Source organism: Crotalus tigris, unplaced genomic scaffold (genome assembly GCF_016545835.1).
Source record: "Crotalus tigris isolate CLP2741 ecotype Arizona unplaced genomic scaffold, ASM1654583v1 scf7180000024340.7048381, whole genome shotgun sequence".
Classification (NCBI taxonomy): domain Eukaryota; kingdom Metazoa; phylum Chordata; class Lepidosauria; order Squamata; family Viperidae; genus Crotalus; species Crotalus tigris.
Window position 1 is genome coordinate 2,968,185 of NW_024100510.1, and position 27,627 is coordinate 2,995,811.

A 27,627-nucleotide genomic window follows, 5' to 3' on the forward strand; every position below is an offset into this window, starting at 1 on the left:
TTGTTGCTTTTCTCTTCACTCTTTCTAAGGCCTCTCTTTTTTATTGTAGTGACCAGAATTAGACATAGTTTTCCCAGTGTGGACTACCGGTGCAGTATAGAGTGGTTCTATCATTTCTCATGATCTTGATGCTATCCCTCTGTTGATGCAACCTAGCACTGTACTGGCTTTTTTGCAGCTTCAACACACTGCTCTCTCATATTTAAATGGTGATATACTAGGATACCTAGACTCCTATTACAAGTGCTACTGTTGAGCCAGGTATTGTCTATTCTGTACTTCTAAATTTGGTTTTTCCTGCCTATTTGCAGGACCTTACTTTTCTCACCAATGAACTGCATCTTGTTGGATAGGGCTGGAATTTATCAACCTGTTTCTGAATCCTGAGCCTATCTTCCTAGGTGTTAGCAATGGAACACTTATTTTTCTTTCTCTGTGATACCGATAGTTCTTGACTGGCAACCATTCATTTAGTGATCGTAGGAAGTTACAACAGACTGGAAAAAATGACTTATGACTGTTTTCACACTTAAGGCCATTGCTGCATCCCTGTGGTCACATCATCATAATTCAGACACTTGACAACTGGCATGTATTTAATGACAGTTGCCTTGATCCAGAGTCATGTGATTACCTTTTGCAACCATCCGGCAAACAAAGTCAATAGGGAAGCCAGATTCACTTAACAACAGTTTTACTAACTTAACAACTGCAGCGAATCACTGAACTATTATGGCAGGAAATGTCCCAAAATGGGGCAAAATTCACTTAACCACTGTCTTGCTTAGCAACAGAAATGTTGGGCTCAGTTGTGATTGTAAGTCAAGGACTACATGTATTGTTTTGTTTGGGCATTTATTATCTCATTTCCCAGTTTCCCAAGCATTTGGAATTGTGTTTTCTTCTGGGATTTCCATCCATGGAATCCTTTCTAGTCTCCTTCTTAGTTTGCAAAAGTCAATTCTCTTGAAGTTTGACTTCATTCAGTTACCTGTGGCTGCATTATGGAGAATTCTAGTATGACATATTCACGCTGTCATAAAGTTCCTATAGCTTCCACATCCTATTACTTCCACTCCCTCAATCATTTCATCCCTATTAGTAAGAATTAAGTCCAGTGTAACTGACTCTCTAATTCCTTCCTCCACCTTTTGGATGACAAAGTTGTCAGCTAGGCATGTCAGGAACCTGTCTGATCTCTCACTTGGTGCAGAGTTTATCTCCCACTTGATGTCAGGGTAGTTTAAGTCCCCCATTACTACCTTGGTCTGTTTCCTGCATACCTTAACTCAGCAGCCCCCAAACTTTCTGGCTTGTGACAAGGCGGGAAAGGGGATATATGAATGATGGGCAGGGAGGTGCAAGCATGTGCAGCTCCATTTGCAGGGCTTTTTTTGTCATAGAACGACCAGAATGGAGTTCCTGCACCTTTTTTGGATGAAACCTTGTAGGGTAGGCAAGGCAGGTTGTATGACATGTGTGAGTTCCGACACCTTTTTTTTTTTTAAAACCACTGTCTATTTGTATGAATGGTGGCCACACGCACCTGCTGCTCAAACAAAGGGAGTTTCACAGCAAGTGTAAGATGGCTGCCACTTGTGTAAGGGGAGCTTTGCATGTGAGGGCAAGTGACTGCTGCTTGTGCAAGGGGAGCTTTGCAGTGACTACAAAATGGCCACTGCTTGCGGAAGGGGAGTTTCGCACACGAGTACAAGATGGCTGCTGCTCGCATGAGGGGAGCTTCACATGAGAGGGCAAGCGACTGTCATTCGCATGAGGGGAGGTTTGCACATGCACAGATGCGCTTGCCTGTCACCTTCACGGGCCGGTTTCGAACAGGCTATGGCCTGGTAGTGGACTGCAACCCAGGGATTGAGGACCCCTGCCTTAACTAACTGATAGCAAAAAGTTCATCTAATTCTCTGCTTGGTTGGGTGGCCTGTAATATACATCTATGGCAATACCATTCTTTCTTTTTTTTATATTTACCCATATGTATTCAAGGCTTTTATCCTTGGTTTTATGCATTTCTGTAGAGGTGTAGCTTTTTACATATAATGCAACTCCATCTCCCATGTTATGTATGTTTCTTTTGAACAACTTCTAGCAGTACAATCCAGTAAGGTGTTTCATCCCACCAACTTTTAGTAATGGCAACCATGCCATACCTGGCCTTGTGTACTAGGACTTCAAGTTGGCCCTGTTTGTTCTTCATACTTTCAACATTAGTATATAGGCATCAGTGTTATTTGCTTCCTATGTCTCCTGTTTTATATCTGAGTTCCCCTTTCTTCTCACCACTCCCTACCTCATTATTTAATTGGTTGTCTTGGTTTTATGCTTGGGATTAGGTCCTAAAGTTCCTAAAAAATGGTCACTGTTTTTTTCTAGTTGTAGTTTAAAGCCCTTCAATTAAGCCAAGCTAATTTTCCAAATATGGTCTTCCTGGTTCTTATGAAGTGCAGCCTGCCAGAAGCCCTTTATGTAGTAAAGTAGATGTACTCTAGAAATCTGAAGTTTTCTTGATGGCACCATCCCTTAAAGCAATGGTTCTCAACCTTTTTAATGTCGCGACCCCCAACCGGTCGTAAGTCAAGGACTAAACCGGTCATAAGTTGAGGACTAAACCAGTCATAAGTCAAGGACTACCCAACCGGTCGTAAGTCGAGGACTTTCCCTGCCCGGGAGCGCCGCGTACGCATGTGTGCTGCCCCCTGCGCCGGCCAAGGCGTAGCTGGCAAGCGGCAGAGACGGAGCAGGCCGACCACCGGCTGGGCCACCAGCTGGCCCAGCCCAAGGGAGGTAAGGCACCCGCCAGAAAAGAGGGAAAAAGGTGGACAGCCTTGCTTGGCGACCCCCATGAAATGGTCGATCGACCCCAAATGGGGTCGCGACCCATAGGTTGAGAACTGCTGCCTTAAAGTAAACCAATGGTTTACTTCTAAAATCCTTCATTTCCTCACTGGATGTTGATCTTCCTTTGGAAGTACCGATGAAAAAAACATCTGTAGCCCTAATTCTTTGGCTTTCATGTTGAACTGCTCATTGTCTCTTGATATTGTTTTCAGGCTCTTTATCATATCATTCATCTACATATGAAAGAGGAGAAAAAGATAATAATATGTGGACTTATTTTAGTAAGTCCCTTGACCACATCTTTGATCTTTGCTCCCACATCCCTAGATTGATTGTCCAATCTACAAATTGCTGATTCCATTTCTCTGAGGAGTGTGCTATCACTAATACATGTCTTTTTTTCATGGGAAATGTATTATGATGTCAGGATGCATAACATTTGTTTATTTGTCATCTGTGGAAATCATATGTAAATCGGATATACTGATGTTGAGATTGACCTTTGCATGCATGTATTATAAAATGCTGTATGAAGAAATAGGCAGCAAAAGCTAAATACAAAGAAATTGAGTTTTGTACCCAATTGTTTAACTGAGTATATTAGAAGGTGAAGAAGATTTTAAAATATAATGGGAATTTCAGATAGGTTTTGTAATCTTTTATTTCTATAATCAGACTTGATTTAGGATAAATTAAAAAATAGTCTATGAGAAAGAAACATTAAAAAATCAACAATTTGATAGTACTTTTATCAATATTTTATTGAGATCAGTCTAAATGATAACATAGCCCAGCTGTTATCTTAAACACTTACTGAAGTTAGTAAACTATATGAACATATTCAGATTTCATTTTAAGCTTAAGAAAAGGTGGGAGGGTATAAAAGATCAGATAGATGATAAATGAGACTTTTAAAGAAAACTTTGGCTATGCATCAGTTCTCCAGATATATCTGTTTGAGAAATGTTCTTACTTTGTTTATTTTAAGATTAATTACATTGGAAGTTATAATTATCATTCTGTGTGGTCTTATTTTTTAAGTTACTATGGGTCTGAAAAGATTTGATGGAATAAAATAAAGTACAAACTCACAATAAAGACAAGTAATTATTATCATTGCAACACTTTTGAGAAGGGTGAGAAGTGTTTTCATGAGAAAGAAGAAAAAATATTATTTGCAGATGGAACAGGAAACCAATGCTGCAATTTGAAATGCAGAATCAGTTTGTCACTTCTTTAATGTTTCCTGAGAAACATCTCTAATTTTCTACAATGAGAAAAAAATTCTCATTCTATTCTGTATGAAAGTGTATATAAATGTGTACTGTACAGATCATTTTCCTTTGTTGTTGTTTTCAAATGGTATGGTACTAATAATGATGCAGTTCCTATATATTTAAATAAAAGTATAAATAAAGATAAAAAAGAACAAAAATTCAAACTAACGCAGAAGCCACAAACACTATTACTTTTAATTCAAACCAGAATGTAATAAAAATGCCCCAAATCCAATGTAATTCAGATTTAGAGGGTACTGAGTTTACAATACAAATCTTCCAGAGAAACTACATTCTCAATCCTTTTCAGGCAAAAGTCATTTTTTTAAGTAGCCCAAAATGCATGCATACAAAGAATTCATGGCTACACACATCTTTATTTATTATTACCTTTTAAAATATACCAGAGATGCTAAATAGCTTACAATTTCGCATAACAATAAAAATACACAAACATCACTATAATGCTGTACATTTAAGTAGAGTTTTCTCCACAAATGGTCCTGCAGAAGAGGAAAATATTTACAGGCATTGCCATACAAATTATTAACAGAATGAGCACTATCCTGACCTGGGAAGTAATTTCCCAGAGTAAGAAGTTGTGACCATCCAACAGAACCCATTCCCTAATTGCTTAGTGAGTAGGAATTCACTGCATTCCATCTTGGTTAACACATTGGTGGGCAGATCCTAACTGGAGTAGATGATTTTAGTGAGGACCTAGTCATGGAGGAGGAGGAGGAGAGGAGGAAGAGAAAGATTTAATATTAAGTAAATTGACAGTATCAAATTTATAAACCTGATACAAAAATACAAATAGATACAAAAACTGTTAGAGAATTTTAATTTTCTCTATTGGTGAAAAATAAATCAGAAGCTCTCACAGTTGACTGCATTTAGCTGATTCAAATAACTTTATATTTATATAAAAATATTTACAATACCATTCTTCTTTACAGCAACATAGCTTAACGAAGACTTCTTACAGAGACAGACCAGAGACAAAACCTGAGACTGGAAATCCAGCTCCTAACTCAATACTCTTTGCACAGACTCAGTAGCACTTTCTTCCCATTGGCTGACTGAGTTACCACATGACTCTTCCTGTTCATGAATATTCCAACACTCCTCCCTTCATGACAGGAAGAGACATCAGACCTATTGACTTAATACATTAATTGTGAAAAACCTTGTGCCACTAACCTGGCCTTATACTGTTTATCATTATTTGGCAATACCTTTTTCTTATATACCCATTTACAACCCACAGCTTTGGTTCCCTGTGGCAAAGTCACTGATTTAAATACTTCATGGTCTCCCATGGATTTCATCTCTTTATCCATGGCCTCCTTCCATTTTTCTTGTTCAGCTTTTGGTAATGCCAACACCTCTTTATAACTTCTTGGCTCATACCACACATTGCAAACCTTTAACTTGCTGGCAGAATACCTGTCAGGCGGAATTCCTTTGTTACATCGCTCTGACCTACATGGTATTAACTGCTCCTGTGTCTCAAGTCTTTCTGGCTTCATGTCTTGTTCAGCCTCTCCTCCCTGAACATTGACATCTTCAATAATGATTTTTTTATCATTAGATGAATTATTGTCACTAAACAGATCACCGTCATTAAGTGAGACATACCCAGAATTTGCAATAATTCTGTCCCAATTTTGTTCTGCAAAATTAGCAGACCTTGAAATTATAATTCTTTTACTTCCATCACTAAAGCGATATCCTTTTGACCCTGGCTCATAGCCCACAAACCTGAGCTTTCTTGCCTTTTGCTGTCCCTTTCTTCTGATTACTTTTGGAATATGTACCCATGCAGTACTTCCAAAAATTCTCAAATGTGCTAGTGATGGCTTTCTCCCATATAGAATGGCATATGGAGTATTATTAATGGAGGAACTCCACAGCCTGTTAACTATATAATTAGCAGTTAATATGGCTTCTCCCCAATATGACCTGCTCAAACCAGAATCCTCCAATAATGAATCTTTCATTGTTTGCAAAACACCATTCCTTCTTTCAGCTACACCGCTCTCTGCTGCTGTGTAAGGATTTGTACGTCTGTGTTTTATCCCCAACTGCCCCAACCATTGTTGGAATTTAGTTGACATAAATTCAGTACCTCTGTCAGTTTGCAACTGACACACTTGTTGTCTGTACCTTCTCTCTACAAAACTTACCCACTGTTTGAATTGTTGTAGCACCTCTGTCTTTGCTCTAAGCAAATAGCAAAATGAATACCTGCTATAATCATCAACAATTACCAGTGCATATTTTGCTCCTCCCAAACTGGCTTGCATAGGTCCCACCAGATCTGCATGGACCAGCTCTAGAACTCTTTTTGTTTGTCTTGTGCTATATTTACTAACTGGGAATGCCTTTGACTTTGATGCTTTGCATACTGCACAGTCCAAATATGTTTTGCATCCCTTCAAATTTAGCCCTTCTGCAAAATCTTGCATTTGCTGCAAAACTTTAAAGCTTGCATGGCCAAGTCTTCTATGCAGAAGATGAACACATGAATCATGCTCTGCAACATTCTTAAATATATGGGAACATTGAACCTTTTGTCCCTGCAATACATATAGATTATCTTCCTTTATGCCTTCTGCACAAATATTCCCATTCCTTTTGATGAGACATTTCCCATTTACAAAAATGACCTCAAAACCTTGTTTGTCTAAATTAGACACACTTAACAAATTATGTTCCATCTCAGGTACACAAAGCACATTGGTAAACTTTGATTCCAAATATGGAATTTTTACATCACCTCTTCCTATGACTTTTGGTTTCTGGCCATTTGCCAAAGCCACAGCTTCTTGTGCTACTGGAACAAACCTGCAAAATAATTTAGAATCATGAACAATTGTTCGACTTGCCCCACTATCTATTAGCCACTTGTCTCTGTTGTTGCTATTGCAAACTTTTGCAACACCAAAATGTTCCTTTTGCAAAACAGTCCTTTTTTGTTGCACAAATGTCTTTTTCTGCAAATTGTAGCAAGTCTTTTCCTGCTGAGCAAAATCTTGCAAAATCTCTCCTTTGTTGCAATTTGGTCTGGGTCTGATCTGCTTGTTTCTTCTCCTCTGGAGACTTGCAGTCTGGACCCCCTCCTCAGGAATTTCTCTTCCTCGTGGCTGCTTCTAAAATGGCGTTTTTCTTCTTCATTAAGCAAACATGCCTTTAAAGCCTCAAACTTTAAGTCTTGCTCTTCTTTGCATTCAAATATTGCAGAAACTGTGTCACAGGTTTTATCTAAACTGTTCAACACCAATAAAACCTTCTGGGACTCAGGGAATTTAATCCCACGTTGTTGTAAGTCCAAAAATAAACTTTGCATTTTATTTAAATGCTGTTCCACAGATTCACCTGGTTGCAAACAGGCTCTGTAAAGTTTTCTTGACAATTGCACTATGTTGCAAGCAGAAACATTCACGTGTACAGCTCTCAATTTCAACCAAATCTCCTTTGCAGTCTTTAAATTTGCAACATTTAGAAATTGGTCATCATCTAAATTCAAGATGAGATAAGCAATTGCTCGATCATGATTTTTCTGATCAACTGCTGCAAACACTTGTGGTGGATTTTCAACAATATACCACAGTCTTTAGCTTTCAGCAAACATTCCATTTTTGCAGCCCACACAATGTAATTCTTCTGGCCTAAACGAATATGGCCTTTCCTCAAATTCCATTGCAGCCATTCTGCTAATTCTGCCTTGTTCTTAAACTTTCTAAATACAGGCAATTTCTTCCAGCTTTAAATTGCAATGCAGTCCTTAGTAAGCTCTGGGCCCATAACCTGTTAGAGAATTTTAATTTTCTCTATTGGTGAAAAATAAATCAGAAGCTCTCACAGTTGACTGCATTTAGCTGATTCAAATAACTTTATATTTATATAAAAATATTTACAATACCATTCTTCTTTACAGCAACATAGCTTAACGAAGACTTCTTACAGAGACAGACCAGAGACAAAACCTGAGACTGGAAATCCAGCTCCTAACTCAATACTCTTTGCACAGACTCAGTAGCACTTTCTTCCCATTGGCTGACTGAGTTACCACATGACTCTTCCTGTTCATGAATATTCCAACAAAAACAAAATATAATTCATAATAAATCATTATCCCTACAGTTAATTCCAATCTGATATAGGCAGTTCGCACCACTTCGGGAGAACTGGTAGCTAATTTTTTGTTGCCCAGGCCCAGACTGGACTTCTGGAAGCGGCATCCATACAGAGAACTGGTTTTTCACATATTTGAATCCTACCACTGGATATAGGGATTCTGTCCTCTGTGAGATGGCCTTTGAAATAAAGAATGTAGTCTTATTGATGATGTGCAGATTTGTTCCCTGCAATAAGATTTTCTCCCAAAGTGCCCCAATAAGTTAATTTAAACATTTATATGCCCGAAACTTCTAGGGAGATCTAAAGGATAATGATCTTAGAGTCTTATTGTCTTTTCTACTGTTATATGAATAACACATTTAGTTAGCATGAACAGTTAGGAAGTAGGGTTCAGGCCACAATTGGAAATAGATTTTTGTCCAAAAAGTGGTTCCTGTTTTAAGTTTCATGGTTCCGACAGATGAAACTCTTCAAAAAAAAAAAAAAAACAACTTCGAGACATTGTTTATCTTAAAGAATATTTTATTTGAGAAACAAAGTATTGGCACCACATAGTTGAAACCAAAAACTAAATTCCCCTCCTCCAAGTACAATTCTCTCCTCCAATAAACAGTCATAAATCACATTCCCCAATTAGGTTAAAGCATGGGCTTTCTTCCCAGCTCTCCAGTCTACTGCAGGCCTTTGGTCTCTTTGGCAAGCTAGAAAGTATTCAAAGCTATTAGCTTATCTTGCAGATGGCTTTGGGGTATTTTGGGATAGATATTGAAAAAGTTATAGTTTTTAACTATTATTTTCATCTCTCTATTTTACTGGCATCAGTTTTACTTTAAAAATGTTTTGAATTCTAACTTTTAATTTAGTCCCCCCTTTCCCCCATGCGCCTGCATTCTGATAAAAAAAAAAGGAACAGGATTATTACTAAGGAATCATCACTAAGTCTTGGGGAAAGCTCCTGGTTTCTTTAGCCTGTTTGTTTTATAGTTCTGTTCCTCAATTCTGCATCAGTCCCTTTGTCAGAGATGGAATACATTTTCCCCTGTGGGAAGTAAGCCCCCCCAGAGAAAGAAATATTTTTGGGAATGTTAAAAGGCAGAATATTATATTTCTCTAGAGGATCTTAAAGGCAGAACTCACCTCCCCTCAAGTCTCTCTGCCCCAAACAGAAATCAGGTCTGCAGAAATGTAGATGTGATAACATCTTGTCAGAAAGACTAGAATCAGGAAGTGGGGATTAGAAAGAATCAACAATCCCTAACACCAAAAAATCCAAGTCATTAGCCACAGCCCCAGGGAAGCAGGACCTTTGGGACATAATAGGATTAACACACCACCTCAGACCAGACAGGCACACTAAGACTCAGGTCAAAGTTCATGTCACAGAAACAATTCCAAACAAAAGCCCAAGAAGGTATTAAAAACCCACTCCCTACTACATGTAGTCAGTTTTTTCCACATCCATCTTTCTGTATGGTTCTCCTTTTCAATAAACTACAACTCTTTCTAAAGCAGTCTCTGTGTTTGTTTATTCCCAGTTTGGACTGGACCCTGATAAAAACCACTTCCTACTACATGTGGTCAGTTTTTTCTAGAACCATCTTTCTGTCTGGTTTTCCTCTTCAATAAACTACCATCTTTTGATGAAGACTTTTCCTTCAACAATTTTAAATTGTTGAAAGCAAAGTCTTCATCACTTCTTTCTAAAGCAGTCTCCATGTTTGCTTATTCCAGCCTTGGACTTGATCCTGATGAAAATTTTTCTTTCAACACCCCCCTTGCATACATGCATCTCTTGAGTAAGTGTCCAAAACCTAAACTCATATTTCAACACCCTGCTGGCCGCAATCTCTTTCAAAATATGAACCCTGCCCGGCGAACTCGTAAAGGAGACGGCAGCGCGGAACGAGCAGCAGCTGCCGCCCCCTCGTGGCCATAAAAAAAGGGGGGCGGACTTTACAGCGCACGCGCCGGACTTCCGGGGGAAACTGCTGGCGAGCGCATGGTCTAAGTTCTGTTGTCGCCCCCCACCCTTTTCCCTCGCGCGTTGGTTCCTCTTGGCTCGCTATGGTGGGGAAAATAGCAAGGCGGAGGAGGCTCCACCAGCCCGCGCCGAAGCCGACAGAGCCGCAGCAGAGTGGGGGTGAGGCGGTACTTTCGGCGGCTGTGCTGACCTTCAGCGCTAACACCGGAAAGGTGGGTGGTGACGGTGCGAGGGGGAGGCCATGAAATGAGAGAAAACAAGAACGCAAGTGACACGTGCTTCTTGGCGGCCGATGCTTCTTAATTGTCCCCTCCTGTGCAGGGCGCCTGGGCAACGAGATTGGCAGGCTTGAACTCTTGTTCATTCCTTAGTTGTTGCTTTCTCAGAAAGACGCGTACGTCTTCCATGAAAGGAGCATCAGTTAGACTAAAGCTTGCCCAAATACTTTTGCACTAGGGAAGCGTTTCTTTGCTTTGCGTCCTAACTCTCCCTTATGCTGAGGAGTAAAAGCCATTAATCGGAGGAAGCTAACTGCCGTTGAGACACTTTGCATGCGATTATTTTTTAGAATGTCAGGATGGTACATAGTTGAAAGGGTCGTCTGACGAGGGAAATGCGCAATTACTCATTTTTACCTAATGTTTCATTACCGTTCCTTCCCGTTAATATAGATCGTTTGCGTATCAAGTAGCAAAACGACTTGCTGCTCAGTGCCATCCTCTCATTGATGGGTATATTTTATAACTTGTGTTCCCTATTTGCAATTCGCTGGCTCTTTTATGAAGGTTCCATCATGGTTTAAGGCTGATGTCCCCAAACTCTTAAGCTTATTGACCTGTTCATGGAATTTCAGATTATTCATTGCTGCCCAAATATAGGAAAATAATTTTATAAATATTTAACTGATATTAAGAATAACAAAAACATAAAACAGGCAAGTAACATGGGAGATGGAGTTGCATTATATGTAAGAAGCTACACCTCTACAGAAATGCATAAAACCAAGGATAAAAGCCTTGAATACATATGGGTAAATATAAAAAAAAGAAAGAATGGTATTGCCATAGATATATATTACTGATAAAACTGATAGAGACAACTCAAAGCCATTCTCTGTTGTCCCCTTCTTCTATTGCCCTTAATCTTTCCCAGCATTAGGCTCTTCTCCAGTGAGTCCTTCCTTCTCATTAGGTGGCCAAAGTACTTGAGTTTCAACTTTAGGATCTGGCCTTCTAAAGAGGAGTCAGGGTTGATCTCTTCTAGGACTGACCGGTTTGATTGCCTTGCAGTCCAAGGGACTCGCAGGAGTCTTCTTCAGCACCATAGTTCAAAGGCCTCAATTCTTTGACGCTCAGCCTTTCTTATGGTCCAACTTTCACAGCCATACATTGCAACTGGGAAAACCATGGCCTTGACTATATGTACTTTTGTTGGCAGGGTGATGTCTCTACTTTTTAGTATTCTGTCTAGATTTGCCATAGCTTTCCTCCCCAAGAGCAAGCATCTTTTAATTTCTTGGCTGCAGTCCCCATCTGCAGTGATCTTGGAGCCCAGGAAGATAAAATCTGTCACTACCTCCATTTGTTCCCCATCTCTTTGCCAGGAATTGAGAGGGCCAGATGCCATGATATTGGTTTTCTTAATGTTGAGTTTCAAGCCAATTTTTGCACTCTCCTTCACCCGCATCAAGAGGCTCTTTAGTTCCTCTTCACTTTCTGTCATTAGAGTGGTATCATCTGCATATCTTAGGTTGTTGATATTTCTCCCAGCAATCTTAATTCCAATTTTTGATTCATTAACCCTGTCTTTCTCATGATGTGCTCTGCATAGAAGTTAAATAGGCAGGGCGACAGAATACAGCCTTGCCGGACTCCTTTCCCAATTTTGAACCAATCAGTGGTTCCATGTCCAGTTCTCACTGTTGCTTCTTGACCTGCATATAGGTTTCTCAAGAGACAAATAAGATGGTCCAGTACTCCCATCTCTTTAAGAACTTGCCACAATTTGTTGTGATCCACACAATCAAAGGCTTTAGCATAGTCAATGAAGCAAAAGTAAATGTTTTTCTGGAACTCCCTAGCTTTCTCCATGATGCAGCGTATGTTGGCAATTTGATCTCTAGTTCCTCTGCCTCTTCAAAATCCTGCCTGTACTTCTGGAAGTTCCCTATCCACATACTGCTGGAGTCTAGCTTGTAGGATTTTAAGCATAACTTTACTTGCATGTGAAATGAGTGCAATGGTGTGATAGTTTGAACATTCTTTGGCATTGCCTTTCTTTGGAATTGGAATGTAAACTGACCTTTTCCAATCCTGTGGCCACTGTTGAGTTTTCCAAATTTGCTGGCAAATTGAGTGTAGCACTTTTACTGCATCGTCTTTTAAGATTTTGAGTAGCTCAGCTGGAATACTGTCACCTCCACTAGCTTTGTTGTTGCTCAGCTTTCCTAAGGCCCATTTCACTTCACATTCTAGGACAGTGGTTCTCAACCTTTTTATATGGCGACCCCGGTCATAAGAACGCGCCCCCATGCGCAGTGCCCCCCATGCGTGGCGCGCACATGCGGTGCCGCCCCCATGCGCATGCGGGTGCCACCAGCTGAGGAAAAAAATGGCGGATCGCGTTGTTTGGCGACCCCCGTAAAATGGTCGTTCGGGGTCGCGACCCACAGGTTGAGAACCGCTGTTGTAGGACAGTGTTTTCCAAACTTGACAATTTTAAGGCATGAGGACTTCAACTCCCAGAATTCCACAGCCAGCAATGCTGGCTGTGGAATTCTGGGAGTTGAAGTCCACATGCCTTAAAATTGTCAAATTTGGGAAACACTCTTCTAGGATGTCAGTGACCACCCCATCATGGTTATCAGGGACGCTAAGCTCGTTCTTGTATAGTTCTTGTATCACCTCTTCTTAATCTCTTCTCCCTCTGTAGGTCCCTGCCATTTTGGTCCTTTATCATGCCCATCTTTGCATGAAATGTTCCCTTCATATCTCCAATTTTCTTGAAGAGATCTCTGGTTCTCCCTATTCTATTGTTTTCTTCTATTTCTTTGCACTGTTCAGTTAAGAGGGCATTCTTATCTCTTCTAGTTATTCTCTGGAATTCTGCATTCAATTGGGTGTATCTTTCTCTTTCTCCCTTGCCTTTCGCTTCCCTTCTTTCCTCAGCTATTTGCAAAGCTTCCTGAGACAGCCATTTTGCTTTCTTGCATTTCTTTTTCTTTGGGATGGTTTTAGTTGCTACCTCTTGTACAATGTTGCAAACCTCCGTCCATAGTTCTTCAGGCACTCTGTCTATCAGATCTAATTCCTTAAATCTATTTGTCACCTCTATTGTATATTCATCAGGGATATGATTTACTTCATACCTGAGTGGCCTGATGTTTTCCCCTACTTTCTTCAATTTAAGCCTAAATTTTGCAACAAGAAGGTCATGATCTGAGCTGGTCTTGTTTTTACTGACTGTATAGAGCTACTCCATCTTTGGCTGCAGAGCACATGGTCAATCTGATTTCTGTGTTGACCGTCCTGTGGTGTCCATGTGTAGAGCTGTCTCTTGGGTTGTTGGAAAAGAATGTTTGTTATGACCATCGTATTCTCTTGTCAAAATTCTATCAGCCTGTGCCCTGCTTCATTTTGTACTCCAAGGCCAAACTTGCCTGTTATTCCAGTTATCTTTTGGCTTCCCACTTTAGCATTCCAATCCCCCATGATGATAAGGACATCATTTTTTGATGTTGATTCTATAAGGTGCTGTAGGGCTTCATAGAACTGGTCAATTTCGTCCTCTTCAGCACTAGTGGTTGGGGCATCACTTTTTTTTTGGAGTAGTACCATAAAATTATATATCGATGGAAAGATAATTTAATCAAGAATGTAATGCTACAAAGTTTGTTCAATTATCTGTACTTTATTCTAGGAAAAGTTATAGCCAAATAACCAGAAAAAGGAAGCACAACTTGCTTAGGTTGATATCAGGTAGCTTTCCTTCATCTGATTTTAGTCAATGAGCATGAGTGTTTAGAGAGCCAATCAGGTATCATCTTGTTTTAGCAATGAGCCAATCAGATCACAGTAGGATTCAGTTATTGATGTCATGTATTGAAGCTGAGAGGACATTTGTCAGTGTATTATGTGATTGCTATCAAGTTGGTTGGGGGTTTTTTTGTGTTCTTTCATTTAGTGAGCTTGTAAAATGTAATAAAATTAAAGTAATGGTGCAAAGAGTTGACTGGTTGCCCAGAAAGCAATATAAAATAGTATTATTAAATGAACAAGGCTACAGTTATAAAGAAATTAGAAGAAAAATTGATAGAAGCTTAACCAAAGGTGACATTTCTACTGTACACTTTTCCCAAAAGGTTTCCACAATTTTGGCCACTACTGTATTTTACACTAGTCACCTCACTTTCAGAACTAGGGACTGCCATGAAGCTATACAGAGGGGTCTACAGAGACCCCCCTCCAAAGATTGGCTCCAATTAACCTCCCATCATTTATTAATCTCCTGTTGACTCCCAGACATTTATTGATCCCTTGGCCACTGACCCTTTGGTGTTCATATTGATTACGTTGGGGAATTCTGGTTTAAAACAGATTGGCATGTGGCATCTTAATATGAGATTATGAGAATATGAGATACCTACCTTGGTGCAAACCTAAGGTCTGTCTAATCTGACTTTTTAAGGAATCGTTTTTTTAAAAAGCAAAGGACTTGGTTCTTATTGAAACTTTGCTTTAATCACCAATGTACAATCAGGATATAACGGAGGCAGCTTCAGTTAAATACAATATAGCACCATTGTTAATTTTGTATCATATGTCCCGAAAAGGCAGCTACATTACAAAAGGAGACAGATAACTTACAGTTTAAGCTTGGACAGGTAGGAAAAACTGTAACTTGTCAATGGAAGCTTTATTTTGTTAATCATTTGTCAAGATCATGACTCCCATTTGGTAATACTGGAGATGAAATGTATAAGGATTCTCCACTAGATGGTGATATGAGACAGATCTGGATCCTTTCAGAAGAGTGCAAAGCAAAGCAGCCTTTTATCAATGTTGTGTTTATTTGGAACAGGAAATTTCATGAGTGTATGCTGGAAAACATCTCCAGAAAACAAACTAGTATCCTTAAAGAAATATTAAAACCTGTTCCATAACTGGAACTGCAGTTTGGGAATTATCTATGCATATAATATGCATAAGATATTGCTTATCTTATTTTGAAAGTAAGGAGAAATTTTCTGAAAGTGAGAACACTTAATGGAATAGCTTGCCTCCCACAGTTGTGGGTGGTCCATCACTGAAGATTTTCAAAAATAGACTGGACAACCATTTGACAGAGATGGTATAAAGCCTCCTGTCTTGAGCAGGATTGAACTAGAAGATCTCGGAGGTCCTTACCAGCCTTATGATTCTGTGTTTTATGTTCAACTAATTTTCAGTTTTCCTTTGTCATTTCATGACAGTCTGAGAAAGGTCATTGCTAATTTTTTAAAAAATGCTATATCTAAAAAAAAAGAAAAATGAAGTTGATTTTCATTTAAGCTACAATATTTTACAGTAACAACACTGATGTTGTTTTGATTCTTGCATTCTTGAATAAAATGGCAAAAACAGAAGCCTCATATACGTCAATATAATTAAAGTGACATTTTGAGGAAATAAAAGAAAAAGCACCCCCAGCAAACATTGTTCTTGTAGAGCTTTTTGTATTTATTTTATATTTATTGATTGGTTGATTGATTAGCCCTTGGGCCATATCAAAGTGCAAAGTTCCAGAAACAAATTATTACTACAATTTGATAAAAGCAATTTAAAATGGAATTAGGTAAAATACAATTTAAAATGAAATGGGAATAAAATAAAATGAAATTGGAATAAAATACAATAATTTAAAATATAGATAAAATATGATAAAATTATATTTTGGTGTTACCCCTGCAATCTACCCCAATCAGTCCCACTTATGCAGATCTCAGCTGAACCATTTTGCTTAAGTACTGTGCTGTGCTAAATGTTATTTTCAGATTCTGGCTGGACATAAGGTAAGTTGTTTTGAAAGGGAATCCCAATGGGTCATTCGTTTGATATATAGACCGAGGTATGATATATAGACCGTGGTACCTGTCTCTCACCCTCTTAAATAGGCAACAATCAAATAGGATGTGAGCCTCCTATTTGATTGTTGTAAAAGTATTAAAGCCTGTTCCATAACTTTTGGTGGATAGACTCAGAATAATTTTTTCCCTTCATTTTAGAGCAAGATGGTTGTTCTGTCCTGAGTGCTTTGTGTTATGGTACATCGGGTACTCCATGTCTTCTAATATTCCCCTCTTCCTTGCATTGATTGCTGTGTTCATGTTAAGGGCCAAGACCAAACACAGTAACCGTTAGGTAAATCCTAGCATCTTCTGATCCAAGGAGTTCCCAGAATTTGCTGCGGGAAAGAGCCATCCCAAGAAAATGTGGAAAATGTGATTACCGGGTATCAGCAAACTACGAAAGCAGTTGAAAACCACAAGATTTTGTACCTTACTATTCCTTACTGTTTCTGATTTTCTTGGCATTCTCTGCAACTTGCATCTGTTTTGAATTTTTTAAAAAAAATCTTCACTTGCATTTTGACCAGAACATACGTTACTGTACTTTACCTTGTCCTTGCTATGGTTCAAATCTGTGTTGGACTGTGACACATCCTGAAGTAGTATAAGTTAATAAGCTAAATATGCTAAATAATCAGCTTGAAGAACAGGGCAGTGATTATATACAAACAAGATACCAAGTGGTTTGAAGTATTATATGTTCTGGAAAAACACTAGCAGTGTTTGCATACTATAGATTGGATTTCAGTAAACATGCCTCTTTTAAAGGCAGAAATGAAGTTAATGCTCCAATTCTGCATATCAAAATGGAAACAGTGATTAAACATTGGCTCTATCCCATCTTTATTTGTGTTCTTGTAGGGCAACGGAGTTCTGACATCGGACATTTTTTCTGGGGTGAATATTGTTCCAAAAATTCTGGTGAAGAAGTTGGACACTGATTCAAGGAATTTTTTTTCAGTCATAAAAGGTAAGAATTGAGTGTCTTCACACATGCCTATGTCAATGAATAAGAATGTAAAAATGGATAAAATTTGTCTTCTGTAATAAAGATAGATTTGATTTGAAATTGATAAATTGGATCAGTCTTTATTTTTCCCTTCAAGGAATAGAAGTGGAAATGCCTTCATATTGAACAGAATACATACTTTTCTTCATGCTTAGCATCATGATAACAGTGATTCTTTGGCTGCTTTTCTGCTTTGTGAGAAATAGATGATCTCAGGGGACTGGAATTCTCCCCATTAAGAACTGTCTGTGATGTGATCCTGGTTGTCAGGGCATGTGAATTGGATTCAGTTCATGTCCCTGATTTAAATCAGTGTTTGCTCCCAAAAGCACAGATTTTACTCAAGTTGGGAACACTCTGGAGTTCTCAAAGTTTATCTTTGTGGGTTTTTGCTCATAATACTCTTCCCTCCCTGACTATGTATGAAGTGCATTTATGTCAAAATTGCTCAGAAGAGAATGAAAAACACTGCAGTGCAAAAACCTACTGCTGATTTGTTTAATGCCCTGTATTTTTAATGTAATAATGCTGTTAGGCTAATCTTTTCCTAAACAACTTGCAAAAATGACTGTTGTAAAATTATTTAACTTTTGAAAAATGTCGTAGTTACTGCTATTTGTTATACTGTTCCTCAGTTTATCTGTCTATCCACATGCACACAGACATATACACACACTAAGTAAGTATCTTGTGGTGCTTCCTGTCCCTTACGAGAAATTTTCATAAAATGTAGGAATTAGCCCAAGAATGCTCTACATTTAAAAAATTACAGTTTTTTACCTCTTAGTGCTTAGATATGAGCAGCTATAAGCCAGGCATGATGCCCCCCCCCCCCATTTTTTTTCTTATAAGTTCTTGTCTGCTTTTAATTCAAGACAAAGCTTATGGACAACTGCTCTTATAGTATTGATAATCCAATACATTGTAATATTATTTAATAAATTCACTGTGGTATGGCAAACTTGCATCCTCCATTTTATTACTGTCCAGCCATTAAATTTCTTTACATTTTTACAACACAGTTAGCTCTTATCTTGCAAAATTTTCAGAACTTTTATGAACTAGAACAGGGTATCAAACTGCCGGCCCACAGGCCGGATGCATCAAACTGAAACTGCGCTCACCACATTGCTGGCAGTGGGAAAAAAGTCACGATATGTCGTGACATGTCATATGACGTTGCGAGTTTGACACCCCTGAGCTAGAAGTTATTATTTCCAGAATCTCAAAATCTATCTACTCTGTAAAATCACATGTTTTTAAACTCCTAACATTTGAATCAAACATTTATTACATTCAATACTAATATTTTGCAGTTTCTGTGGTAACTAGATTGCAGAGGCTTACATTTTTGGAAATAAAACAGCCAGGTCTTAGAACATAACACTGTATACAGATACCATTAGGTCTGAGTTTTCAGCAATAGAGGCTGTAACATCCAGATGCAGCCAGTTTTTTAAAACATTTATTTGCTTCTTCATTCTTTGCTTTTCTTACATTTTGACTAATTAAGGTTCTGAAGAACTTGATTAGACATCTCTTAATGTCCTTCCTGTTGATTCTAATAAAGTTACTGGGTTTTTTTCAAAAGGATAAGCATAATTTTCATTTGCATATTTAATAACTGATAGAAAAATGTTTTCTAGGCCTTTCTAGGAAAAATGTTGTGTGTAAAATGAATTATCAGGCTACTGCCAATACTATGGAAGCAGATTTTTGTTTGTGCAGTGGAACGTCTCCTTCCTTTCCTTACTGTTTGTAAAAGTTAGTTCTCATACCGTCAACACTATCAGTATGAACTAGATACGAACAAATCTGACCATGCAACAGCAAAGGACAGATGGGAAAAGGCCAGTCCTTAGGAAAGAAAAGAACAAGCAATATATAGTGCAGGAGGAAAAAAATCAAAAAGAGTTTGAACATTACTTCTGAAATATTGCTACTTGTTTGCTTGCTCCATTCCAAAACCCCATCTCCTTTCAATATTCAACAAGTCTGTAAGTCTCCCAACATTTTCTAAACCATTCTGCCAGTTTTGAAAGGCTAATACCCTCCTACTAATGCTTCAATTCCTTTTGCATTGTCCAGTGTGAACGAGGATTCCCCAATCTTGGTTCCCTCCATAATTCTATGGATTGCACAATTGCAGCTAAAACTCCGTGAGCTGATGTACCCAGGTTAGGAAAGTATGCTATTCATTAGGAGCAGACAACTTTTTGGGGGGGAGGGGGAGTGAAAAGTATTTTTCCTGTCTTACACGTCCATTCATTAATTCTAAAACTTAAATGGATTAGATGGAAGCTACATGGAGCCATTATACTGACATGGCAATATAATCAATTATAGTATAAAGTTGTGAATTCCGTTTTCTAAAGGCTATTGAGTTCTTTGGAAAATACTTTACAGGTTCAATTATGTTCCTTAATTTTTTTTCAATTAAAATATACACGAGTAACTTAGACAACAGTACAATAATACACTACATTCTCTAATACTAGTGCAGTAATAGAAAGTGTCAAGATTTTCTTTCTACAAGTAAATTTTGTTGGGTTAACTAAACCACATCATGCCACCTGGATTTATGATAAGACATAAGGTCCTCAATGACACTAAGAGCTATGCAAGAGATATTCTAGATACTGGCAAAGTCTCCCAAGCAAGACAGATCTTAAGTGAGAAACGCAAACCATCTCACTTATTCAATTGATGAACATCAAAACCAAATTCCATATCAGCCATAAATTTGGTCATGTTATGATGTTATGATTGCTGAATATCAGGTGGCAGAACTTGGTTCCCCTTGCCTGACAACCAAGGCAAGGAACTGCAAAGTGACTAGAAATAAATTGCCAAAAATGAACAGTCTGACCTTAACATGGACTGATTTACCCATTGAGGTTCCAAGGGAGCTAAGAGATCTATCTGAGGTTCTGCTGCATGGTCCTGCTGAGACCTTGGTTGCTGCCTGGAATAGGGAAGTGGCAGTGACCTTAGAAAGGGTTGTGCTCATGTGACTTCTATTTGCCCAACACTGCCTGCAATATACAGAGGAGTTGAGGGAGCTGAAAAGGGTCAAAAGATTCTTCTACCCCCTGACTGAGCACAACTTTTAGAATCATACAATCACATGGCTGGAAGGTATCTTGGCAATTTCTGGTCCAACACCCTGCCCATGGCAGGAGACCTTATATCAGTGATGGCAAACCTTTTAGAGACCGAATGCCCAAACCCAAAACCCACTTATTTATCGCAAAGTGCCAGGGCCGCATCAGCATTGTGGTGCCCTGGGGGGACAGCAGGGGGGGGGCATGGCCCACTGGGTGGATGGGGCTGCGGTGGGCATGGCAGACTGGGTGGGCATGGCTGGGTTGAGCGTGGCTACCTCAATTTTTATCATGGGGGGGCGCCTGTGGGGGCTGGGCAGGATTGTAGGAGATCCAGGGGATCTCTGGTGGGTGGGGCGATGGTCAGGAGGCTTTTCTGCAGGATGAGGCGGGGGTAGGGCAGGGATGCCATTGCTGCAGGGCAAGGTGAGGCAGGGGCGGCTGCTGCCTGACACCATTGGCCCCCACACACAGAGGCTAGCGAGTTCATGGGGGCGTGCTCTACCACCTCTACTCGAGCTTGCTAGCCGGCCGCTTCGCCTCCTTTGTGCTGGGTGGGGCTGTTGCTCCAGGTGCCAGCGGCGACCTAATGGACCTACGTGAGATGCTGGCAGCGGCAGCCATGCCCACAGAGGGCTCTGAGTGCCGCCTCTGGCATGGGTGCCATAGGTTCACCATCACTGCTTTATATCATCCAGATAAATGGTTCTCCAATCTTTTCTTGAAAACCTCCAGAAATGCTGCACTCCCAACCCCAGGAGGCAATTGGGTAATTGTTCTCACTGTCAGGAAGTTTCTCATTAGTTCCAGGTTGGATCTCTCTTTAACGAGTTTCAATCCATTGCTTCTTGTCCTTCGCTCAAGTGCTTTGGAGAATAAATTGATCCCCACCTTTCTGTGGCAGCCCCTCATGTACCTTTTTTTCTTTATGTTGCTTATTTTATATTTACAGTGAGGGAAGAAAATATTTGATCCCCTGCTGATTTTGTACGTTTGCCCACCGATAAGGAAATGATCAGTCTATAATTTTAATGGTAGTTTTATTTTAACAGTGAGAGACACAATAACAACAAAAAATCCAGAAAAACACATTTCAGAAAAGTTATAAATTGATATGCATTTTAATGAGTGAAATAAGTATTTGACCCATTCGCAAAACATGACTTAGTACTTGGTGGCAAAATCTTTGTTGGCATTCACAGATGTTTCTTATAGTTGGCCACCAGGTTTGCACACATCTCAGGAGGGATTTTGTCCCCCTCCTCTTTGCAGATCCTCTCCCAAGTCATTAAGGTTTCAAGGCTGACATTTGGCAGCTCGAACCTTCGGCTCCCTCCACAGATTTTCTATGGGATTAAGATCTGGAGATTGGCTAGGCCACTCCAGGACTTTAATGTGCTTCTTCTTGAGCCACTCCTTTGTTGCCTTGGCCATGTGTTTTGGGTCATTGCCATGCTGGAATACCCATCCACAACCCATTTTCAATGCCCTGGCTGAGGGAAGGAGGTTCTCACCCAAGATTTGACGGTACATGGCCCCGTCCATCGTCCCTTTGATGTGGTGAGGTTATCCTGTCCCCTTAGCAGAAAAACACCCCCAAAACATAATGTTTCCACCTCCATGTTTGACGGTGGGGATGGTGTTCTTGCGGTCACAGGCAGCATTCCTCCTCCTCCTAACACGCGAGTTGAGTTGATGCCAAAGAGCTCGATTTTGGTCTCAGTTGATCACAACACTTTCACCCAGTTCTCCTCTGAATCATTCAGATTCAGATGTTCGTTGGAAAACTTCAGATGGGCCTGTACATGCATGTGCTTTCTTGAGCAGGGGGACTTTGTGGATGCAGCAGGATTTCAGTCCTTCATGGAGTAGTGTGTAACCAGTTGTTTTCTTGGTGACTATGGTCCCAGCTGCCTTGAGATCATTGACAAGATCCTCCTGTGTAGTTCTGGGCTGATTCCTCACTGTTCTCATGATCATTGAAACTCCACCAGGTGAGATCTTGCATGAAGCCCCAGACCAAGGGAGATTGACAGTTATTTTGTGTTTCTTCCATTTCTGAATAATCACACCAACTTTTTTGAAATGTGTTTTTCTGGATTTTTTTGTTGTTATTCTGTCTCTCACTGTTAAAATAAATCTACCATTAAAATTATAGACCGATCATTTCTTTGTCATTGGGCAAACGTATAAAATCAGCAGGGGATCAAATACTTTCTTCCCTCACTGTATGTTCTTATGGCTGTACAAGTATTAATCATGCTTATTCAAATAGAACTAGAGGAGGAATTAGTCCATTTTTCAAATAACTTATGTCTCTTCTGTGGCAATTACTCTTTTCTTTCATTGCTACTAGAAATCAAATTGGAAGGATTATAGTGTGGTTGAAGCAAGCTATGACTTCATTTTATTGCTTTGACTTTATATTAAATCTCAATGACCTTGCCCTTCACACATATCTGTCCGTGCCAAATTAGGATATATGCTGAAGCATTCAACTGGAAGAAGTACACAGTTTGGAAATCCAATAAATTGCTAATGAAAATGCCATTTCCCAAATATTGAGTGAAAAAAAGCGCAAGCTTTGGTGGTTGTCAGTGTCCTCTTCATGCAGATGATAGCAGTGCTAAAAATATCAGGAAAGGGCAAGAATGATTTACTTCTGTTTGAAATCCATTTTACAGGTTTTCTGTTTTGATATCTGAACAAGCAAAACTATGCAGATTAGAGGTCTATTAAGAATGTTGCAGTTTGCTTCTGAGGATAAATAACACAAAATCCTACACATTTGTGTGCCTCTTTCTTAAAATATCCTAGTTCAGTCAGGGGTAGCCTTTAATATCCCATTGATGTAGTATGTCATGGTTCCAACAGACGAAACTCTTCAAGGAACTTCGAGGCATTGCTTATCTTAAAGCATCTTTATTCGAGTAGCATAACTTCGGCACATACATAGGCCAAGCCAAAATCTGAATTCCCCTCCCCTGAGCTCATAGTATCAAAGCACAATTCCCTCCTGTAATTAACAGTCAAAAATCACATTCTCCAATTAGTTTGAAATGCTGGCTTTCCCACCAGTTCTTCAACTCCCATTTCTTATCTCTTATTTCAAAAAACTTTGGTTCTCATTCTTATACAGTATTGATATGTCTAACTAAATTCCCATGCACATTCCCCCCCCCCAGTATCATCTAATTCTACCTCTTAAAAGTAAAACATAAAGTAAAGGAAAATGGCTGCATCTCCATATGTTGTCAAAGCAAGAACATCCGATGTTAGCAGCATTGACATAGTACATATTGGAAGTAGGATGTTTGCTTTTTTTCCTATACTATCAGGAAAGAATAAGGAGTAAGGTGCAGACTGTAAGGTGCATGTTCTCTGATCAGTATCTCCCTTCTGAATCAATTTCACCTATTTCATTAAAACTCCGTAGTTTTTCTGCATCCTAAAAGGAATTGGTTTCTATCACTTTTCTGAAGATAAAAAGCAATTGCAATAATAGTTGATTTTTTTAGGATTTATGTTTTGTTTTCACAAAAAATCTTATTAAAGATATCATCTATAACCCAGTAATAAAGTGCTTATGGACTGGCACTCTAATCATGTTATTTATATAGGATGTTTTAAGTGTTTATTAATTATAAAAGACAGAGACACTAGATCGGAGTAGGCAACCTCGGCTCTTTTATGACTCATGGACTTCAACTCCCAGAATTCCTGAGTAAGCTGACTCAAGAATTCTGGGAGTTGAAGTCCATGAGTCATAAAAGAGCCGAGGTTGCCTACCCCTGCACTAGATGTAGCTGTTTGATATGTTGTTTTATTTTCTGTTCAGTTAATTACATTTATTTCTAATACTATGTCTCCAAAATCCAGATTTAAAATTGGAGTGCATGTAGGAAATATTCATTGATGCAAAGAAATGTTATTTCTCTAATTTTTCAGATGAAGATGAAAAAGTAATGTCTAAAAAAGAAAAAATGAAGATGCGGAAGGACAGATGGCTGCAAAGTTAGTATTTGTTTCATGATTTTCACAGATAGCTGGATTGCTAGGTGCAGTATGCCAAACAAGAAAATGCTCCTGGAAATATGAACAAGAATATATCTGAACAGTTCTTTTTGACAAAGGTCCATTATATATGATATGGGGTGGGATGTTATGTATAATTCCACTGGCTCAAATTATTTCAAAAATTATCTAATTTTTTTATATACATAAAAATTGTACTATGCTTAGATATGTACACTTTAAATACAAATGCTAAATATATAGATTGTCATGTAATGCCTTTTAATTACAGAAATATACCATACAGAGATAATTCCTGATTCTATAATTCTATAAATTTTAATTCTATAATTTCTAGGACTTTTGTCCCAAATCTAAGATTTTGCCTAAAAATTACATAAGAAGTAATCATGACTGTTGAGAAGGTTAGGTTTCCGCCTGGGACAGGCAGATAAATCTATTAGGAATGTAGAATCCCAGGCTACTTTAATGTTCTGTATTGTCTTTGATGGCTAAAATTCTCTGGGGCTATAGAGAAGCTGCAATGATTTCTCATTGGAGGAGAAATATAGTAAATACATGGAGAAAACAGGAGGTGACATTGATGCTCCCTCTGCCTGTTTCCAGAGAGCCTTTTCAATTTTAATTGATAAGAGCATGGTTTTGTTTGTTTTGAATATTCCTGTTCCCAGAAGCAAACATTTGAAGACAATGCTGACTTAATGTTTAACATTTTGGTCTAAGTTGTATTGCTTAGTTAGGATTGTAATGTGCATTTGATTTTCAATCAGATCTAAGATCTCTTTGAATCCACATTGTCAGTTATTTCGTTTCCTCACCTTTACACACTGCACTTCATCATACATTTTAGATAGTTCCAGAAAAGAGAAAGGCAAGAGTAATGTCTTTGGCTACCATAAAGCAAATGGGGCAGAAGCAGAAAGGAAAGAAAATAATGAGCCACTCGTGACAAGAAATATGGCATTTCATGATTTAGAACAAAGGAAGTGGAGTGAACAAAGGAACATAGACATCTGAAGCCTCTTCATAAGTAGAATCCTGGAAGGCCAGTTAACAGCCGAAATGGTTTCCTGTGAGGACATTTTAATAACCAAAAATTGATTCTCAGGATAGATAAATAGATAGTATTTTTAAACTATATAGATTTTGCAAACAAATATCTCTCAGTGAGATGTTTCATACCAAGATTAAACCTCAGTTAACTCACTGAGGTTTCATTAAAGATAACAGTTATTTTAATGACCTCTGGACAATAAAATGAATAATGATAAAATGAATAATAGCACATATTATAGAACCAATTTCACTCTTCAATCTTAGAAGGTCATTAGCATCTCTGATTTGAACTTATAAATACCTGATGTAATGAGAGAGAATGATTGGAAAAGAAAAATAATGAGACCTAATAACAGCTTAGCTGTTTTTAGAGGGCAGAGATTTCCGTACAATTTGTTAGTTAGGGAGGAAATTAAAACAGAAAGTCTGAAAAAAAGTCTTATCTTGTACTCTATTCTTTAGGAAATAGCTGAACTATTGAAGGGAAGGGGAAAGTATACAAAAAGTGTAACCAGAATTTTAAAAAAGTGTAACCAAGTAAGTGATTCAGTTCAATTGAACTGTCACAGGGTGGCTCTTTATTTTTATCGATAAAAGTGCAGTGGAAAGAAGAGAACCATTTTGGTGCAATAGTTAAGATATTAGACTAGCCTCTATGAGACCATGAGTTCAACTTTCGCCTTAGGCACGAAGCCAGCTGGGTGACTTTGAGCCAATCACTTTCTCAGCCCTAAGAAGCTGCCAAAAATCTTGCCAGGAGAACTGCAGGGATTTTGTCCAGGCACTTGCCAGGGGTCAAGACTGACTTCACAATGAATAAGAAAGAACTATGTGAAAATAAAAATTTATTATTCTCTGCAGCTGAAATTAATTAGGAAATTGATGTAATGTTGCATTTTTTTTACTTCAGCAATAATCAGTTACAATTGTATGCCTAGGAAACAGATGATTTACTTCCTTAAACATCAATGTAGTAAACTAATTATTAGGAGACTTAATTACTTGATTAACAAATGTAATTCTGTAGCTATTAAAAGAATAATTTTTGCAGATATATTTTCATCTTTGGGTTGATTTGCCTTCTGCTTGAATTTTTTTGACCTTTTGCTTGATTTTTGAGGGGGGTGGGAAGGCATTCTGTTTTTGTCCTACTTTTTGACAACTGGAATAATGGAATAATAGCAGTTTTATATATTCCAGTCCAGCCACAAATAAATCATATTAAATTGAGAAAAAAGAAGAAAAAGAATTCAAATTTTAACTACTAAAAATGTGCCCCTGCATCTTAACCCCTAAAATGATTTCATTGGAAAAGAATTCAAAATTAGTTATGTGCAAGCTTTAAGTAAGTGACATTTTTGGAAAGCTTTAAAATAACACAGCTTCATAACTGCAGACCAAAAAAAGAAGTGTTGCAGAGCTGAAAATACTGACAACTAGCCAAGAGAGTGCTTCCAAGGAAAAGTGTATATACAATCCATATTTTTCATAAGCATCTGTAAAAAGTAACTATGACAGGTCAAATGTAGGTTGTACATTGAGATGTCAAAACACCATAACTCAAGGATGAAGGAATTAAATGAACAGGAAAGTACAGTAATGTAACAGAGTGCTTGTAGCTCAATAGTTCATACAGAGAAGGGGGCAGGGGAATCCATGATAACATTGTATAGATCTTCAGCTAATAAAAAAGACAACCAGATTGAACTAATATTCCAGCTCAAAATATGTACTTTTCCCTCTTGTTTTGAACATTACAATAATAGGAGTTCTGAAAATTATACCAGGTCTTTGAATAAATTGCAGTAAAATTGGCTGATTGTTTTAGCACTTTGAAGCTGTTGAGCTTGTACTATTCAGGCTAAAAGTGCTGTCATTTCATTGTTGTAGCCCTGAATGAATAAATATTTCTTTTTTGTTCTTTTCTTCCATTTTTCATCCTTACTGAATTACCAGAAACCTTTAAAAGATCATTGTTGTTGTTGTTAATTGCGAAGTCGTGTCCGACCCATCGCGACCCCATGGACAACGTTCCTCCAGGTCTTCCTGTCCTCTAC

At 38.6% G+C, this 27,627-nt stretch overlaps 2 protein-coding genes across 2 annotated transcripts in view; one reads left to right on the top strand and one right to left on the bottom strand.

Annotated features, from left to right (window-relative positions):
- The window catches only part of ITGB2 (integrin subunit beta 2), a 68,127-nt gene extending 60,009 nt beyond the window's left edge, over nucleotides 1–8,118 (bottom strand). The window contains exon 1 of the mRNA XM_039326347.1: nucleotides 8,062–8,118. Within this exon, the coding sequence (XP_039182281.1) occupies nucleotides 8,062–8,064 (3 nt within the window). The 5' untranslated portion in view covers nucleotides 8,065–8,118. The remainder of the gene's footprint in view (nucleotides 1–8,061) is intronic.
- A 2,114-nt stretch (nucleotides 8,119–10,232) lies between these two features.
- Nucleotides 10,233–27,627, top strand: part of FAM207A (family with sequence similarity 207 member A) — a 30,727-nt gene continuing 13,332 nt past the window's right edge. Inside the window, exons 1-3 of the mRNA XM_039326340.1 lie at nucleotides 10,233–10,472; nucleotides 17,228–17,336; nucleotides 24,428–24,493. Coding sequence (XP_039182274.1) covers nucleotides 10,344–10,472; nucleotides 17,228–17,336; nucleotides 24,428–24,493 — 304 coding nt within the window. The 5' untranslated portion in view covers nucleotides 10,233–10,343. The remainder of the gene's footprint in view (nucleotides 10,473–17,227; nucleotides 17,337–24,427; nucleotides 24,494–27,627) is intronic.